Here is a 19,070-nt window from a genome sequence, read left to right on the forward strand (position 1 = left end):
GTGTAAGCTTCTTTGGGTCTTGCTTTTGTTTGGTGTAGAAATCAATGAAGAGACAGACCTTGCACAAGAACAGCACAGGGCAGAGCAAGAGGAACCATGGGATCAAAGACTCAGAGGATAAGGAAGAAAATATTTCCAGAAACTCCAGAAATCCTGGGCATCCCGACCCCAACAAACTTTAGAAAAGCAGCATTGTGCCCATATTTGTCTTAATTCCTAAGGATTTCGAATCCTTCATATTTAGTTTCCATATAAACATCATAATTAAAGAATAGCACCAAGTGGATGAGCATTAGGTATAGAAACCTCTGGGCCTGATTTACACATGGTAAGACTAAGTCATGACCAAAGGGCATGATGGGACTAAAGCATCTCTGGACATCAATGAGATGACTTGTGGACTTGAGACCAAACTCATTCTCTTGTTCCATCCAATCAGTCAACAAGAATTTACTGAGGACTTCTGTGCTGAGTACCTAGAGAAAGAGGAGTACTGTTTAAGAGATAGTCTCTGGCCTCCAAGAACCTAGCAGCTCATTGGGGAACTGAGGCTAGTAGAAGCACGTGACATTTATTGATCTCATGATTCTAGGCATTGCTCTGAATGTGTTCTGTACATTTTTGTATTGGCTCATCAGAACAACCCTGTGAACTGAATACTGTCATACTCATTTTACTGATGAGGGAAACTGAGGCCTAAGAGGGTATGAAAGTCTTTCTGAGATATAAATGTATTAATTAGCACCCTCAGATTTGAATCTATCCATCCAAATTCTGCCAGTTAAAATAGTCTCTATTGCAAAGATAATGTTGTCCAGACATAGGATATAAGATATATGACATAAACCACAGGTGCTGCTAGAGTCCTACGGAGAAGGCAGCATGGGACTCAAGTGGTCAGGAGTGGCAGTACTGAGGAAGGAAGAGACGCCTGATTATCAGTCCTGGGCAGGCATGGTGGGTAGCTGAAGCTTCATCAGGAAGGACAGGATAGAGTGGGGCAACTTTGGATGGAAGATGGTGAAGGGATGGGGTGGCCACCACGAGGGCCTCAGACTCAAGATGTCTCCTAGGCTTCAGAGTCTGCCACCACTTTCCTAGTGGGACCTGTCCCTGGAGGCCAAATGACACACCTCAAAATCTACAGTTTTCATCTCACCCAGTTCTGCCAGTGACCTCTTCTAGGACACTACATATACACACCCATTTCCTCAACATAGAATTAGTGAGTCAGGTGAAGTGAACGTTATAATTCCTTTAAGTTTCTTTTTTTTTTTTTTTTTTTTTTTTTTTGTGTGAGTGTATTATCTGCACTGAAGTATACCCATGTCTTGCAGGCCCACAGAGGTCAGAAGAGGGTGTCAGATCCCCTGGAACTGGAGTTATGGACAGTTGTTAGCTGCTAAGCGGGAGAACAAGCATGCGCCACCACGCCCGGCTAAGTTTCTTTCTTTCTTTCTTTTTTTTTTTTTTAAGTCAATGGTTCTGTAACAAAATTCACCAATAGATTTATATGTATCTCAAAATATAAAAAGAAACTTTGGAGTTAATGAAATATCTTTCAAGATTATGGCCAGATTGTCTCAGATCTGGCAGAACTGGCAGAAGCAGGTCATTTATGTTACAGGAAGTGGGCAGCAGATTGACTTCACCCTCCTGAGATCCTGGAAAGACAGAGAGACTTGGTGTTACCATGGGCTTGGGGGTTCAATCGTGTGCCTATAGTTGCTGGTGTCTGTGAATAGGTGGGCCTCAGAGCTGCCAGAAGAAACCCCAGGGGAGAGGAGAGAGGAAGACTTCTGCAAGTCCTAATGAAAGTTTGCTGTCTGTTACCATCCAGGTTTAGAGGCACCACCTTGGGTTTTGGTCTTTTATATTTTTTATTAATCTCATATGAAATTTGGGAGAAATACTATCTTTCAAAGTGATATTGGTGGTTGAAACGTTTGTTCTAAAATTAGATGTTTTAGAAGTTCTCAGAATGCATACATTAGAAGAAGAAAGAGGAAACAGTCTCAAAATAGCAAGAGCTACTAGCACAATTTGCTGGACCAGCTCCACAGTTGATGAAAGAATCTTGGGCTGCCGGCTCTGCTTCTTGTTTCAAAACTGGGGAGGTTTCTCTTTGATTCTCCCGGTATTGACAGTAAAAACCCTAAACCAGTTAGACTCCTTATCAGACCTACACCCCTACACAGAGGGTTCTTGGCCATCATATGACATTCAGAGTCCAGCCTCAGCAGTGATTTCAAATTTTATGTAAAGTCAAAAATCTTTTATAAGCTCTCTGCTTACCTGTTTGTTTTTGAGGCAGCATCTCACTATGTATCCCAGGCTGGCCTTGAACTTGCAATCCTCCTATCCCAGTCTATTGAGTGGTAGGATTACAGGCATGGGCCACCACACCCAGTTCCCCTTATTTTTTGTCAAGATGGCGTGACCATTGACGTGGGTGTTTGGCAGAGATAAAACATGTATAACTTGTAATGAAAAGCATTTATGTGAGATTCCTTGTGATGATGAGGCATATGAAAAGCCTAGGAAGAAAAAGAATCTTTTCCAACCTAGAAAGAAACTACTGAGTGGCTGTCAGACTGGAACCTTTTATCATTTCAAATCTATATTTTCACAAGTTCTATAAACAGCTGAACTGTGTTTGCAATTACTCTCCTTCTTCCTTTGTAACCCATCTATTCCTTCCTTTCAACTTCTGAGATACCCCTCAAGGGTTCAACAACCAGGTTTACTCCACAATGGTCCTTATAAACTACCCTCACACATCAGTGTCCATACCTCCTGGCACATTTGTTTCACCAGCAGCATTAGAACTTAGTGCTGTTACTTAGAACCCTAGTGTTTCAAGCTCAACCTGGCTGCTCATTACGATGGCACAACTCTCTTGAAGACCAAGAGTCTCTGACTCCCAGGCAATAGTCTTTAGTTTTCAGTCACTTCTCCACCTCTAGTTCTTGAAGTTCTTCATGCTGTAGCCTTGCTTACAACATGGAAATAATAAAAGAACATATCCCTTAGGATTATTTGTTGAGGACTAAATGCATTACTACATAAGATTCACTGGCAAAAGCATCCTTCTGCAAATACTCAGTAATTGCCTAATATTACATTAGTGAGCTGCATATCATGTTTGCTGGGACAGTAGGTCCTAGTCACTATCTCCCAGAGCGTTGCCTCTGGTTCAAAAGGATTCAATACAGTGGCCGAAGGACGGAAAGCTACAGAATTTGGTTCTCTGATTTCAAGCCTGAGTTTACCCAGCTAATTTAAAGTATGACCATGACTGACAGGAAAAACTACAGGTTTTTCTTTCAGTTCAGGTCTGGTGGGTTCAACATAGTTATTTGCATTGAAAGGCAATAATAGCACTTTTATGTTTATTTTTTAAGAAGAAAAGCAGATTTCTTTCCACCAGTGTCTCATGGGAGTGGCTGGGGGGCATGGGAATAGCATATGAGACCATCACATCCTTTTTACCAAAAATGGACACAGAATATTTTAGAAATTTTAAGATAGAGAAGCAGGGCAGAGAGACTGCGTTAGGAGAGGCAAAGATAAGTTTAATATTAGACAAGGTGGTAGCTGAAGGGAAAATAAAGCATCTTAGTTAGAAAAATACTTATAAAAAATTAGAAATGTGAAAGTCAGTATAACAAGTGAAATTAGGGTAAGAAAACAGACACAGAAATCTTAGTGGCCTAAAGCTGATCCAAAACCATGTGAACATGTCTCCCTTGGGGGAGACAGCTATAGAAAACAAACACGCGGCTCTATCTTCTCACTTCTGGATGTCTTTACCTCACAGTGCCTTTGAGATTATCCTTTGACAATTTTTTTTCAGAGTCAAGACCATGGATACTGTATGCTGCTGTGCTGGTGTTAGCAGGGATCACAATTATCACCCCAATTCTCACAGCAATGATAATGCTGAGAAGGAGAGGTAGGTGTTTGACAGTAAGACAGTTCTTGACTCCCTGTGGTAAGCAGAGTAGTTCTTACCATAAGCATAGCCTTGTTCTTGACACTTTAACTTTCTGACTAGGGCTCCCTCTGAAAAATACTAAATAAACTTATCTTGGGCCCTTACTCAATTCAACCTAATTCTAATATGTTGAATGAGACTAAGCAAGTAAGTAAAGAGCCTCAAGTTTCTAATGTAGGAGACCTTATACCGATAATTTAAATTCAGCACTGCAGTTTAGCTTGTACAGGAGGCTAAAGCTGTCCAATCAGAAGGCTTACCAGTATTTACAAGGAATAATTCAGAGAATTCTTGGGTCTCCTACATAGAGTGCTCCAGAGTAGATTAAAACTGCTAAGGTGCAACGATTGCTCTGCAGTTTCAGGGCTCAGCAGTAGTAACTTCTGGTCTTTCTTCCAAATTGTCCTGATTCAGTATCTCAGAGCAATGTGCCCTCTCAGACATACTGACTACCACTCACCCATCTTGGGTCATAATGCCCTGGCTCAAGACCAAGACAGATGCCCTGACTGCTCTCCCATGGGGAGAGCAGACCTTGATGCACATCTTACCAAGCCAACGTTTTATCTCACCCTCAAGCAGAACAATGTTATCCACACACAATCTTCTTAGGAAAGCCCTTACCTCAGCACAGTGATGTTGGTTTAGCTTAAATAAGAAAATCTAGATCACAGTGCAGATTCTTGCTTTTGTCTCATTTCCTCTGTCTAAGAGTTCACTGGGGAGGAGATGGGGGAGGGGTCTGTGATTCAGATAGAAATTCTGTTGAGAGCATGTGGGTCTGGGAGTGGAGTAGCCACAATTAGCTTCCTTTATAAGAAAACAGTGAGGGGGCTGAAGAGATGGCTTATCGGGTAAGAGCACTAGTTGTTCTTACAGAGGACCCAGGTTTAGTTCCCAGCACCCACATGGTAGCTAACAACCATCCATAACTAGCTCCAGTTCCAGGGGATCTGATGCCCTCTTCTGACCTCCTCAAGCATTAACAAGGGTGCACTTACACACATGCAAGCAATACACCGATACACATAAAATAAAAATAATAAATAAAATATTTTTTAAAAGAAAACAGTGGAGGCTGGAGAGATGGCTCAGCAGTTAAGAACACTGGTTGTTCTTGCAGAAGACCCGGGTTCTATTCCCAGCACCCACATGGCAGCTAACAACTGTCTGTAACTCCAGTCCCAGGGGATCCAACAGCCTCTTCTGAGCTCTGTGGGCATTGCATGACATGGGTGCACTTACCTACATGCAGGCAACACATGCATACACATAAAATTTTTAAATATTTAAAAAAAAGAAAACAGTGAGCTATGAAGGATGAAGAAACAGATTAAGCTACCCACATTAGCCCAGCTGGCAGAGGTGTTGGTACCACCCATTCTTTCCTCAGTTGCATTCTGCTTAGCACATGGCTGAGCTCTGAGAGAGCAGTCCTTTGCATCCCACCGAAGTTCCCTCCCACCTCTCCCCAAACACATACCCATCATTTCCAGCCACCATTTATTCCTTGTAAGTCAGCTACACACAAACCTGCCTCAGACCTGTCCCCAAATCTACATTTGGCTGCTACATTCTTCACAAAATATTGCTCAAGAGATTCTGTTGGCAACTTCTAGAGGTATCGTCTCCAGAATACAGCTTGCCTAAGGATTTTCAGATCGACTCTGGAAAGTTCAGCTTCAGGAGAATCTACTAGTTAGGAGCATAGGCAGTGCTCAGTGAGGCGAGTGTGTAGTGCCTGCTACTTGGAAAGCAGAGGCAGAGGTAGGAGGCTCAGCCTAGCCAATGAGTTCTACATCAGCCCTGAGCAACACAGGTAGACTCTATCCCAAAACAAACAAATGAAAGCATGACTTTGGCATCAGAGAACATTCACATGCCAACTTTGCCACCTGTGAGTTGTATAACCAAGTAAATTTCTCACCATCTGCAAAAAGGGGATATTATGTCGTCCTTTGTGGTATTGCTGTGGAGATTGGTAAGCCAATACACAAAAAGCACCAGGCATAGTGGTTTTCCTGGATGGCACATATAAATACCCATACATATATAGTCAGATAACTATCTCGATGTGAGTTAAACTATTAATGCTTAAGTTCTAAGGCTAGCAGAGGGCTGTATTAGAAGAATCTAGAAATGCTACTTAGAGCAGGTTTCAAGTACTTGAAGTTATGATCTCACAAGACAGCTTTTAACTTCATGTAATTAACTGAAGAAAACATTAAGCAGTCTATACTCTCATTTTACAACTATGGTAAGAGAAGCAACTCATTGAGATGACTTGATTTGCCACATAGCAAAGTCTAATGCTAATTCTAAGCTAAGCTCTAAGACTCAGATTTTTTTCATTGCACCCAAGATTTTTCTGACCTTGAGCCAAATTGAACTGGCTCCTAATAACCTTTTCCTGTACTATGGAGGGAAAAAGAGAAAGACTAAATTATTGATCCAGTGGAATTTTTTAACTTAGCTTCATATTTTTAAAAAATCTGTCTGGCCATTTGGACTGTCCTCCGAATTCTAACCTTCTTTCCGATCTGACATGCAAGATTGAAAGTCCGTGAGGACTAACATCTGTTCTCTATTTGTATCCCTGACTATACTGAGGAAGGTGCTGGGCAAGCGTTTCTAACTTTGCAAACACTGACGGATGTAAATTGAAAGAGTTTGCTTCATAGAACTATTTTAAACCTTCTGCCACCTTCCACCATTTCTGGTCACTGCTGAGCCCTGTCCTCCATCTCTTTCTTTGCCTTTCTCTGTGTGATTCTGCTATCTCTGTCTTCTCTGTCTCTCTCTCTCTCTCTCTCTCTCTCTCTCTCTCTCTCTCTCTCTCCAAGGAATTCCTTGAACTTCCCCAGTAACTGGCCATCATTTCCTCACCAAAAATCACACTCTCATAAAAACCTCACACCATACTCATGTCATACATTCCAGTCTTTCTCTTCCAAAGAAAAGTATACGTCTCAGAGCTATTCCCTCAGTGATGTGCTCCCAGCTTTTTAAGAGGACAAATTAATTAGTTTTAAAAAGGAGTTTACCTCAAAGACTATGATTTCTTCTGAACTAAGCCCTTTCCCTTGTCTTGGTTTACATCTTGCAGAAATCCCATGAAAGTTCTCCATGGTTCAGTCTCCTATCTTTCCGCTATCCTCACTGTTGCATGATGTATGCAAGGGAAACCATACTATGTTAGAAAGAATGAATAGGTCTAGTGCACTAGCATGAAAAGTGTTCTTCTAAACATATTTTAAGAGAAATGTGTAGGACTGGAGAGATGGCTCAGCCGTTAAGAAGAGCACTGGTTGCTCTTGCAGAGGACCTGCGTTCAATTACCAGCACCCACATGGTGGCTAACAGTCATCCATAACTGCAGTTCCAGGAGATCTGACACCTTCTTCTGACCTCCTAGGGCATTGCATGACATGGGTGCACTTATACACATGCAGGCAAAACACTCATACACATAAATTTTTTTAAAAAAAAACTTTTTTAAAAAAGAGAAATGTGTGTAGAATGGCACCGTTTGTGCATAAAAGAGAAAAACCTACAGAAATACAGCAAATATCAAAAGCTGGGCATGGTGTCACATGCCTTAATCCCAGCACTTGGGAGGCAGAGGCAGGCCGATGGATCTCTGTGAGATTCAGGCCAACCTGGTCTACCTAGGGAGTTGCAGGCCAGTGGGGGCTACAGAGAGACCCTGTCTCAAAAGAAAACAAAACAAAGCAAAACAATAAAATTCATTTCTTCTGGAAATCAAATAGGACTGGTTAATGAAGGAGAGGGAGTTATATTTTTTTTTGTATATTTCTACACAGCTTGAACTTTTATGATAGGAATGAGTTGCTTTATAATTTAAAACAAAATCTTTAATCATTGGCTAAACATTAAAAATGTTTACAACTCATTAATCTACAGAGGCCTCCAGGCCCTGAGTAAATTTTCCAGACTGTGAGCAAAATCCTGACATTGCAGCGCTGTTTTCCAAATAGTCCCAAGTGCACCATCCGTTCATACCACCATCCCATACACACAGCGAGTCCTCTAGAAATAGGGTGATGAGAAAGCTGTGAGTGAAGAAGCCTGTTGCCAGCTGGAGAAAAAGCAAGCTTTAAATAACCAGCCCTGGCCCCAGAGAACCTAGAATCCTACGAGGAGAGAAGATATGTACAAAAAAGTAGTAGAAATTAAGATAACTGAGTGGTACACTGAAGAGATTAACACCCAGAGCTGGAGTCACCTCATCCGCCTATGATTCTGGCAATTGGAAGAATGACACAAAGTGAATCATGAGTTTGAGGCCAGTTTGGGCTACAGAGTGAGACCCTGTCTCAGAAGAAAAAGAGGAGGGGGCAGTGGAGGCTGAGAAGGGAGAGAAAGGGAGAGAGGGAGCAAGGGAGGGAGGGATAGATATTGAGAGAAATACTTGGCACATACTGGGCATTTACTATGTGGTAGGCACTGTTGTAAATACTTTTTAAGTGCTATTTAATTACTATAATAGCTCTATGAAATAGTTGTTTCAAATTCCATTTGATAGGTAGGGAAACAGGTCTAGAAAGAATAAGTAACTAATCCAAAGCCATATGCCAAAGTAGAACTAAGTACCTTGTTCCTATGGCACTTTGGGGAAGGTAAGTACACACTAAAGACAGAGAGTTAGAGCAGGGGGCTAATGCTGGAGACCAGAGGAAGATAATCACTGTTTCTTTTTTTCCAGGTAAAGAAAATCATTGCCAGCCAATAGTGGAAGACAAAGGCCTTACTATTTATGCCCAAGTCCAGAAGTCAAGTGTAAGTTCTATGTCTTTCTAAGAGCACGTCTGACATATTCACCATTAGATTCCCAAATAGTCCATCTTACATTCATGGCTTTGCATGGGTCCCAGAGTAGATGAAACTAGGGGAACAGAAGTCAAGGACAAGAGCTCGCCTAAAGGTTACTCAGCCGGCATCACTGGGACTCTATTGCTTGAAATAATGGGAAATACTGGGTAATCTGATTATCTGTGTCTTCATAGTAATACAATGAAATGGTAAACACATGACATATGACTCTTTCTAGCTCTGACATTCTAGGAGTCCACACTTCCTGTTACCATGAAGGCTTGGGCAAGAGGGGAAGGCTTGGAAAAGCCATTGTGTGGCATGCTGGCCCCATTCAAGTTTAGGTTTCTGCAAAGTACAAGTAGGATAAGAAACGGAGGAGTCTGAGAATTCTGGCGAGATTGGGCCTAAGATGAAAGATGATATGCTGATGGGAGGTGGAAGAAAGCGAAACTGAGTTAGCATGATCACTGAATTAAAAAGAGTGTGATAGAAAAACAAGACAAGATGAAGCCGAGGAGCAGATACAGCAGCAGTGAGAGGAAGGGAGGCTAAAGGATTGTGGGTAGATATGAGATAGATGTAGTTAACTCTAGGTTAGAATCTGGCCATTTAGGATATGGGAGAAGCAGATTCTGGAGTAAAAGATATGAAGGTAAAAATAGTTTAAATGGTTCTTCAGAAAACTGCATCAGATTACAATAAATTCACTTGTGAGGGCCAGGAGACAGTCTTGAACAAAGCTCTCATTTCTGGTGCCTTGTAAGTGATCTGGAGGGTTTATTACACCATTACACCATTTATAGTCCCCCTGTTGAAAACAAATCTGTTTAAACATATGAAACCCATAGGTACCCTTTCACCCTTGCATTTAAATATTTAGGTAATGTGGTTCATCTTGCTATTGGTGTCTTCCTTAGCCACTATATCTCATGTTGCTAGCATCTTTTTTTTTTATTGTGAAGTATGACATATATACAAAAAAATCCACAATGCGGAGCTGAAGAGATGGCCCAGTGGTTAAGAACACTGGTTGTTCTTGCAGAAGACCCAGATTCGAATCCCAGAACCCACATGGCAGCTAACAGCTGTCCGTAACTCTAGTCCCAGGGGATCTGACAAGGCATTGCATGACATGGGTGCACTTTCCCAGGCAGGCAATACACGCATACACATAAAAAAATTTTTTAAATAAATAAAAATTTTAAAAATCCACAATACACATACATGTTCACTTAGCTGAGGCTGAGTGTGTTATTTTAGAATCAGGTTCTCAAGTACTACAAAAAAAATGAGGATCAGATCAAATCTACTGACCTACTTGAGAAGAAATTGCACCTTTCAGTTGAGTCTTCTACATAAAATCACCATGCCGATGAAGCAAGAGAGGATAGCCAATTCCTCCAGAAAACTTCCAGTCACAATTCCCTCTCTACTCCCAAAGATACCCACTACCCTAGCTTATAGAAATATGGTTTAGTTTTTTCTTTTCTTGAATTTATAAAGATAGAATTCAGTATTTTTCTTCTTGCGTCTGCTTATGAGATTCATACATGTCTTTGAACTTAGAACAAATTCATTGCTTTATAGACTTATCAATACATGAATATGCTCTCGTAGAATTTATCCAGCTCACTATTGATGAGCATCTGGGTTATTTCCAGTTCGAGGTCATTATGAAAATTACACCTATGAGCATTCATATGAATATCTTCTCATGACTATGTGCACATATTTTTGTTCATACATATTACCTAGAGGTAGATTTGATGAATGATAGAGGTGTATGTTCTCATATTGACAGGTTAAGAACAAATTGTTCTTCAAAGTGGGCATATCAGTTTACTTTTCTAATAAATGAATTTAAATTGTTGCACAGGCTAACCAAAATTCATTATTATCGGTCTTTTTAATTTCAGTCATACTGCTGGATGTCTTCTTATGGTTTTAGAGTTTTTCTAAAAACAACTTTTCATATGCTTATTAGCCATATTAAACTCATCTTTCTTACGCTGACTATTCAATCTCTTGCCCATTTAGTCTTTAGTTTTAGGCCTTTTAAATGAATGTAGTATGAGTCAAAAAGTCATTTTAAGAAATGAGCCCTTTTGAGATCAGATCCATGCCATCTGTGACTTGCCTTTGTAACTGCTCAGAGAGACCTATGGATTGAGAAGTTCTTCGTTTCATGTTAGAACAATTTAGTAGCTCCTTCCTTTCTAGTTACTACTTTTCATAACCTGTTTAAGAAGCTTTTCTCTATCCCCAGGTAACAAAGTAATAAAAATATTCTCTTATCATCTTCTTTCACGGGTATTTACTACATACCTGAAACCCATTTCTTAGTTTTATTTAAGAGGGGTCAAGTTTCATTGTTTTCATGTGAATAGTCTGTTGGCCATTTATTGCAGAGCTTGTTCTTGCCCCACTGGGATGCCATCTTTACATACACTGACAGTCCATATATGTACAATTCTATTTTGATGTTTACAGTCTGCTGCATTGGCTAGTGACATTGCTGTCTTGAGTACAGACCTATCATAAACTTTTATATCTGACAGAAGGGAGTGTTCCATTTGTTCTTTTTCTTGATAGATATATCCCAAAATAAGTTGTTAAACCCCTCTAACTGAATCTTCCTAGAATTTTAATTAGGACTGCATAAACCAAATTGAGGAGAGCATACATCTTTATTGGGTTGAGTCTTTCAATTCACACACACAAAAAGTCGGTATCTTCCTTCCTGTCTTTGGATTTTTAAAATTCCTCCAAATGATGTTTTATAGTTTTCTGAATAAGACAACTCTGTATCATTATAATTTACTGGTTTCCATTTTATATTTTGGAATATTATCATCAATGTTAACTTTTCAAAATTTTTGGTTTTTAATTATTGACTATTGACACATAGAAAAATAACTTTTGTGGGTTGGAGAGGTGACTCAGCAGTTAAAAGCACTGACTGCTCTTGCAGGGGACCCAGGTTTGATTCCTAGCACTCATGGTGGCTGACAATTGTTCATAACTCCAGTTCCAGGGGAATCCAATGCCCTCTTGACCTCTGGCATTGCATGACAACGGTGTACTTTACACACATGCAGGCAATGCACTGATACACATAAAATAAAAATTATAAGTACAATTTTTTTAAAAAGTAGCTTTTGTTTATCAACTCTGTATTTGCAGCATGGTTGAATTCATTTCTAAGTTCTAGTATTTCATTACAGATGACTTGGTTTTCTTTGTATTTGTATCATCTGTAAAGAATTAGCAATTAAGAGCTTTTTTCACTTACAAATTACAGAACTTTTCTTGCTTTCTTTTGCCTATTTTCCTGGCTGAAATTTCCCACATGATGGTGAACAGACATGGCAGTGCGTGCCTGTAATCCTAACAATTGGGAGACAATGGCAGGTGGATGCCAAATCCAGGGCTAGCCTGGGTTATGTAACAAGTGTCAGGCCAGGCCACCAAGAGCTACCTAATGAGACCCTGTTTCAAATGTCAAAGGAAAATAAACCAAAGAGAATATTATCTGCAGCTAGGGATATGACTCCGTGATAGAGTGCCTGCTAGCATGCATGAGACTCTGGGTTCGGTTCCAGCACTGGAAAGGAAAAAAAAAACAACTACTGTCCTTTATCCTCTCTTCCTGGTTTGCGAGATGACATTTTATCAATATTCTTCCTGCATCTGCTAAGATAATTTTGAGGTTGGTTTGCGCCTCATCTATCCACTGCTATAGTGAGAGTTACACTGGCTCATAAAGGTCACACCTTCTTTGCATTCCTGGAGTAAAATCAATTTAATATGATCTTTAAAACTATTGTTGGGTTTTATTTTCTTAATATTTTATTAAAAGTTTTTTCCACTTAGGTTTCTGAGTGAAACTGGCCTGTGATCCTCTTCTTGCGTAATGACTGTGAGGTTTCGGTATCAAGATTATGCTGACCTCACAAGATAGTTGAGGTTCTTGCTGTTTTCCTCAGGCTGCCATAACAAATTATTACAACTTGGTGGCTTGAACAACGGAAAATTATTTTCTTACATTCTGGAGGTCAGAACTGGCCTTTGGCTGTATTGCCATTTCTACCTCCATCCCCACATAACTTTCCTCTGTTTATGCCACTGTCTTCTCCTTCCCATTTCTGAGGACAGTCAGCACTGGATGAAGAGGCCACACTGATCCAGGGTGACCTCACTCTGAAGTTCTTACTGTGATTACATCTGCAAAGGCAGGTGTAATTCCAAATAAAGGCATGCACTATCTCTTGTGGCACGTATCTTTCAGGAGCCATAGTTCAGCTCACTATGGGATGCATTTTCTTTCCATGATTCTCTAGAATATCTGGGTATGATTGATCTTATTTCTCCTTTAAATATTCGGCAAAACTTTTTAGTAAAAGTCTCTGAGGTTTGAGCTTCTTTGGTAAAGGATTTTTAAAAAATTAAAACAGTATTTTTATGATTCCATTTTCTTCTCTATTACATTAGTGATCAACTAACAACTTTCTCTATTTTTAGTGGTTACCTTAGAATTTATAAAGTGCATCCATTACTTATTAACGTCTAATATCTCTTTATTGTTTTTTTTAAATATTTATCTATTGGGGGGACTGGAGAGATGGCTCAGCAGTTAAGAGCACTGACTGCTCTTGCAGAGGACCCAGGTTCAATTCCCAGCACCCACATGGAGGCTAACAACTGTCCTCACTCAAGTTCCAAGGGATCCAGCGCCTTCTTCTGACCTCAATGGGCATTACACGACATGGGTGCACTTACACATATGCAGGCAATACACCCATAGACATTTTTTAAAAAGATTTATTTTTATCTTTGATGTGTAAGAGCATTTTTCTTGCATGTGTGTATGTGCACCACATGCATACCTGGTGCCTGTGGGAGGCCAGAAGAAGGTATCAGATCCCCTGGAACTGGAGTTACAGCCAGTTGTAAGCTGCCATGTGACAGCTGGGAACCAAACCCAGATCCTCTGTAAGAATAGTAAATGTTCTTAACATTGAAACATTTCTCCAGACCTCTCTGTATTCTTTATCCAACACCACTGTAATTTTACCTCCTGATTTATGTGCATTTTGGGTTGTTATTTTAATGTGGATGTATTTTAAATATATGACATAATTATTAATGTTTTATATGCCCATATGCAAGTAGAATTACAGATTTACCTTCTTCTTACAATATTCTCTGTTTTTGTTATTGTGCCTATATCACATCATTTTAAAGACCATCTAACATAGTTATTAAAAAATTAGCATTTATATTGTTTTTATTTGTAATGACTATATGATATCTTTATTTTTTAATATTTTATTTATTATCTTTATTTTATGTGTATGAGTGTTATGCCTGCATGTAAGTAAGTGCACCTGTGTCATGCAGTGCCCACAGAGGACAGAAGAGGCTATCAGATCCCCTGGAACTGGAGTTATAGACAGTTGTTAGCTGCCATGTGGGTGCTGGGATTCAAACCCGGGTCTTCTGCAAGAACAGTCAGTGTTCTTAACTGCTGAGCGATCTCTCTGGCCCCAACTATACAATATCTTTATAAAGAACATAATAACATGGAAATTATTTAACAACTGTTGATTATCTGCTAGGAACTGTTCCAGGACTTATAAGGGCTCCTTTCTTACACCATTAATTCCAGAGGCCATGATTCACAAATAATATGCAAAAACAATGTGCGCTCCTGAAGTTGCTCGTATGTGAATCCCTGGAGATGTAAAAATCCATGACTCTAGCTGAAGACATCAAGACACAAAAATACTAAATGCTAAGCTATTAAAATTATGTTTAAAATAATTCCCTGTGCCTAAAGGGAAATCTAACAGCACAATCCCAGTACAGCTTTAGGTGATATTTAGTAGTTTTCTTATTTCTAAAACTTCCCTATTGAATGCTGCAAGTATAAATTATTTGCCCCAATCCCTGCCTTTAGATTATATTGGATCATACTATATTCTTTCAGACAAAAAAGAGAGAGAGAAGGCTTGCATCTATGAATATAGCTTGCTCAATAAACTGTTTTTATCTACTCATCCATCCTATTGCTATTGGAAAGACTTTATTAAATTCAATTTTTCTCCAAGAGTTTTCTCTAAGAGTTGTACAGGAATTGTGAGAAAGACATTGAAAACACTTGTGAAAAACTAAGTGATAGGAGCTGCCTTGTGTGAATCCCAACATATCACTCAGAGGGTGCTCAAAAAGTTGGGGAAAGAAAGCTGAGGGGATTCTCACCGGGAAGACATTAGAGCAAGTGACTAAGGTGGTTTCTAACTGAACTTCTTAAATCTGGGCTTCTCTGTGGGGCGAGCTGGATGGAACCCAGCTCTCTGCTCAGCTAATTTGCTTTCTTTGCTTCTCTTTGCAGCCTCTTGAGATGAAGCCTGATGATGCCCTGTCAGATCAGGACCCCTGTACAACCATCTATGTGGATGCCATAGAGCCTGTCCCAGAGCCTGTACAGGTCAGGCATCTCTCTATATGTCCTCATTGTGGATGTGGGAGAGGTGGTGGAGAGGAAGGAAAGGTTGTTTGTTTTGTTTTTGTAGAGATATAAGGAAACAGACTGGTGAGTTACAGACTAGGAAAGTGGTCAAGAGCAAGTAGGCAGCAACAGGTGCAGCTTGGGTTTGGGTTTACACAAAATCCATCATGGGAGACTGGTGAGATGGCTCAGCAGTTAAAAGCACTGGCTGCTCTTGCAGAGGACCTGGGTTCAGTTTCCAACACCCACATGGCAGCTAACAATCATCTATAACTCCACTTCCAAGAGATCTGATGCCCTCTTCTGACCTCTGCGGGCATTGCACGACACAGGTGCATTTACACACATGCAGGCAATACTCATATACATAAAATAGAAATAATAAATAAAACATTTTTTTAAAAAAACAAAACCCACTATGCCCCCTTACATGGAATAAGCTGTTGCTCACTCCTTACTGGCTAGTGTTTCTCTGGCAGGCATCCAAGGATCACATCCAAAATACCTAGCATACTTGTTAAAAATAAAGATTTCTAGGACCTCCTATCTAAGACTCAGTTAAATCAGGACAGGCCATGATCGTCTGTGTCTTCCTCACCATGATATACTGAATCCTTTGAAACTGTAAGCCAAAAATAAATCTTTCCTTCTTTAAATCTTAAATATTTTGGTCACAGCAATATAAAAATAACTAACCAACACCCCATAGGGCAAAGAGAGTCAGAGAAAAAAAAAACAAACAAGAAATCTCACATCATGGTAGATAGGAAAAACAGTAAAGGGGAATACCAGAATGCCAACACAACATATATTCTCTCCCAAAGAGACAGCCTGAGTGGGCCACTTCCTCCAAAGAGGCCCCATCACCTACCTCTCACCACTTCCCAACAATACCATTATGCTATGAATACATCATGGATTAGGAACCTGTTGATTAGGTCAGAGCCCTCATGCTCTGTTCCTGGAAATACCCTCATAGACACACCCTGAGGTATGCCTTACCAATCTCCCAGGCATCTCTTACTTCAATCAAGCTGACAGCTAACAGTAACCATCACTGAGGTCTTTACCAACAATCTTTTTCTCCCCTTCTTCCTTCCTTCTCTCCCATTAGTACCACTTCTATTACATTTGGATTTTGCAAGCCCCTTTCAAAACTCAATAATTTAGACCTTTCTTGTCCTCTCCAAACTGTGCCCCAGGAGTTTAAATGGTTTTACTTGGAAGGAAGGATAGGGGAAGGGAGGGGGAAAAGGAGGGGAGGGAGAGAAAAGGAAGATAATGACAAGGACAGTCTTCAGATAACTGGGGACAGGTCTCCCAACTCCCTGATGGTATGTTTTTGCTTGGACAGGAGCTATAGCCCCGTTTTCAGGTAAGGTACTTGGAGACCTGACTGCTGCCTCTACAATGTCTAACTGTGACAGACTGGGCATATTGCCATGCTATGTGCACTCTAGGACTTCCCTTCTAAAGAATGCTGCTTCTGTCACACCCGGTGAAACTGCTGCCCCATTCCTTCACTCATGAACTCCTTATTTCCCACAGGAATCAAAACCCATCACAGTCTATGCCAACGTGACCCTCCCAGAGAGCTGACCCCACAGACCCAGTGAAGGGGCTTTTTGAAGGAAGATGGAAGAATCAAAATAAGCACTGAACTTGTCCCCAAGTTCCAAGTTCTCTGCACATCTGTACCCTTCTCCAATCAGCTCCCTGTTGACACATCTACATACACCTGTGAAGTGGACAAGGAAGTGAGGCTTCCTAAGCACTTAACCCGCTCTGCCGCTGGCACAGACACAACATAGACAGCCACTTGATACAGCATTCTGTCTTTTGTGTAGCAGACAATATGGATAATGAGTTTACACCTCTTCCTCTGCTGGGTTGGATAATAAACCCTCAAACAGAAAGCCAGGACGTATTGCACCTATCTCAGACGGCTGAAGGCAAGCCACAAAGTCTGGAAATGTTTACATTTTGACTGTCTCTACTTTATTCTTGCAGCTGATCACCTAAAAACTTGATCGAGGCTCTGTGCCTTGGTTTCTTGTTCTCTGGATGAAGAGTGAAAGAAGGTTGAAGAATGAATTTTTATTATTTGTAAAACAGTCGGATTGTTTTCTAAAAGAAGCTAAAAGAATCAATATTTTATTTGCAGAACTCAAGCTAGTAAGTCAATAAACTGAAATGACTTTGGAATCTCTGAGCTTTGAACAGTAGAATGGAAGCCAAGATTCTTTATAGTTCTCTGCAAGCAGCATTTGGTTTTAAAGTGGCAACCGCCTGGTAATGCTGTGATAGAGTAACCTGGGATCCTCAGAGGAACTTGTCCCAGAGAGATTTTTTCACTTCTCCAAAGGACTTTTGAATCTTAAATTTCCTATTTACTCTCTTGAGTGATGAACGTGGAGCCTCAGTGCTGTTTCTCTCCCCCTTGGTTCTAACCCCATTTTATAGCCCAGGCCTTCTGTGCAATTGCAAATCGGAGTCTCTACCAGGCATGTCCATTCTTTTCATACCTCTCTTTATACTAAATTTATCTTCAAGAAGAAAATTAAATTATTGTGATTGAACAGTTTCAAATGATTAAGAAAGAGTCTCTGTAAGAAAAGTTCTGTTTTCTTCTTACTGCCTGCCCTTAGATAGGGCAGGTTTCAACGTCAACTCTTCTTTTCCTTCTTGTACAACCTTGATGAATACTTTAAGAAATAATTATTTGGGGCTGGGAAGATGGGTAAGACACTTGCTCTGCAAGCATGAAGACCTGAATTTGGGTCCCTGGTACTCACATAAAAAGCCAGGCATGGCTGGATATATCTGTAACCCTGGTATTGGGGGGTAGAAACAGGTGGATTTTGAGAGATCACTGGTCAGCTAGCCTAACCTAAGTAGCTATCTTCCAGTTCAGTGAGACTGTCTCAAAGCAACAAGACAGAGTGACAGAGGAAGATACTGACACCCTCTTCTGGCCTCTTGAGCACACTCACCTGCACATTCATGTGTGTGTGTGTGTGTGAGAGAGAGAGAGAGAGAGAGAGAGAGAGAGATCCATTGTATCACTGCATAACAAACACCAATTGCCCAGTTCAAAACTCTGATGCCCCATTGTCTTGTATCTTACCTCCTGTCTTCACCCAATTCATAGTTCTATGGCTCAGTGAATCCCATTTCTTGGTGCCAAAAAAGAAACCTATTGAAAATACATCAGTTGGGCCAAGCTTGGTGGTATACACCTTTAATTCCAGCATTTGGGAGGCAGAGGCAGGTAGATCTCTGTGGGATTAAGGCCAGCTGGGGCTATAGGGAGACCCTGTTGAGAGAGAGAGAGAGAGAGAGAGAGAGAGAGAGAGAGAGAGAGAGAGAGAGAGAGATCCAAGGAGGAAAAGAAGGAAGGAAGGAAGGAAGGAAGGAAGGAAGGAAGGAAGGAAGGAAGGAAGGAAGGAAGGAAGGAAATATACTAGTTGAGTCAAACAACTACTAGGATGATTCTATAGAAAATTTCCTTGAACATGAGACACACATAGAGGAAGAATAGGCTGTGGTGAGGACCACAGCCAACATGTCAAGCTAGTCTAGGGATTTTGATATTGGGCAGCACAGGTCGTGATCACCGTCTCCAGCACTAGGTATGCATTCCACCACAGCCCACTGCCTCTGCTGCACTTAGAAACATTATATTGCTGTTACTATTGCATTGTCCACCACCAAAATGAATGTTCC

General features: G+C 40.6%; 1 protein-coding gene across 2 annotated transcripts in view; it reads left to right on the forward strand.

The window, feature by feature from the left end:
• The window catches only part of Slamf1 (signaling lymphocytic activation molecule family member 1), a 34,949-nt gene extending 17,979 nt beyond the window's left edge, over nucleotides 1–16,970 (forward strand). Inside the window, exons 4-7 of one of the 2 annotated variants that reach the window (XM_008840800.2) lie at nucleotides 3,857–3,955; nucleotides 8,724–8,797; nucleotides 15,228–15,323; nucleotides 16,893–16,970. In XM_008840800.2, the coding sequence (XP_008839022.1) occupies nucleotides 3,857–3,955; nucleotides 8,724–8,797; nucleotides 15,228–15,323; nucleotides 16,893–16,943 (320 nt within the window). In that variant the 3' untranslated portion in view covers nucleotides 16,944–16,970. Of the gene's footprint in view, nucleotides 1–3,830; nucleotides 3,956–8,723; nucleotides 8,798–15,227; nucleotides 15,324–16,892 lie in introns of both variants that reach the window. The other variant, XM_029567231.1, reaches the window with a different exon arrangement.
• The last annotated feature ends 2,100 nt before the right edge of the window (nucleotides 16,971–19,070 follow it).

This window comes from Nannospalax galili, unplaced genomic scaffold, assembly GCF_000622305.1.
Source record: "Nannospalax galili isolate Female #2095 unplaced genomic scaffold, S.galili_v1.0 scaffold579, whole genome shotgun sequence".
In the NCBI taxonomy this organism is placed as follows: Eukaryota; Metazoa; Chordata; class Mammalia; order Rodentia; family Spalacidae; genus Nannospalax; species Nannospalax galili.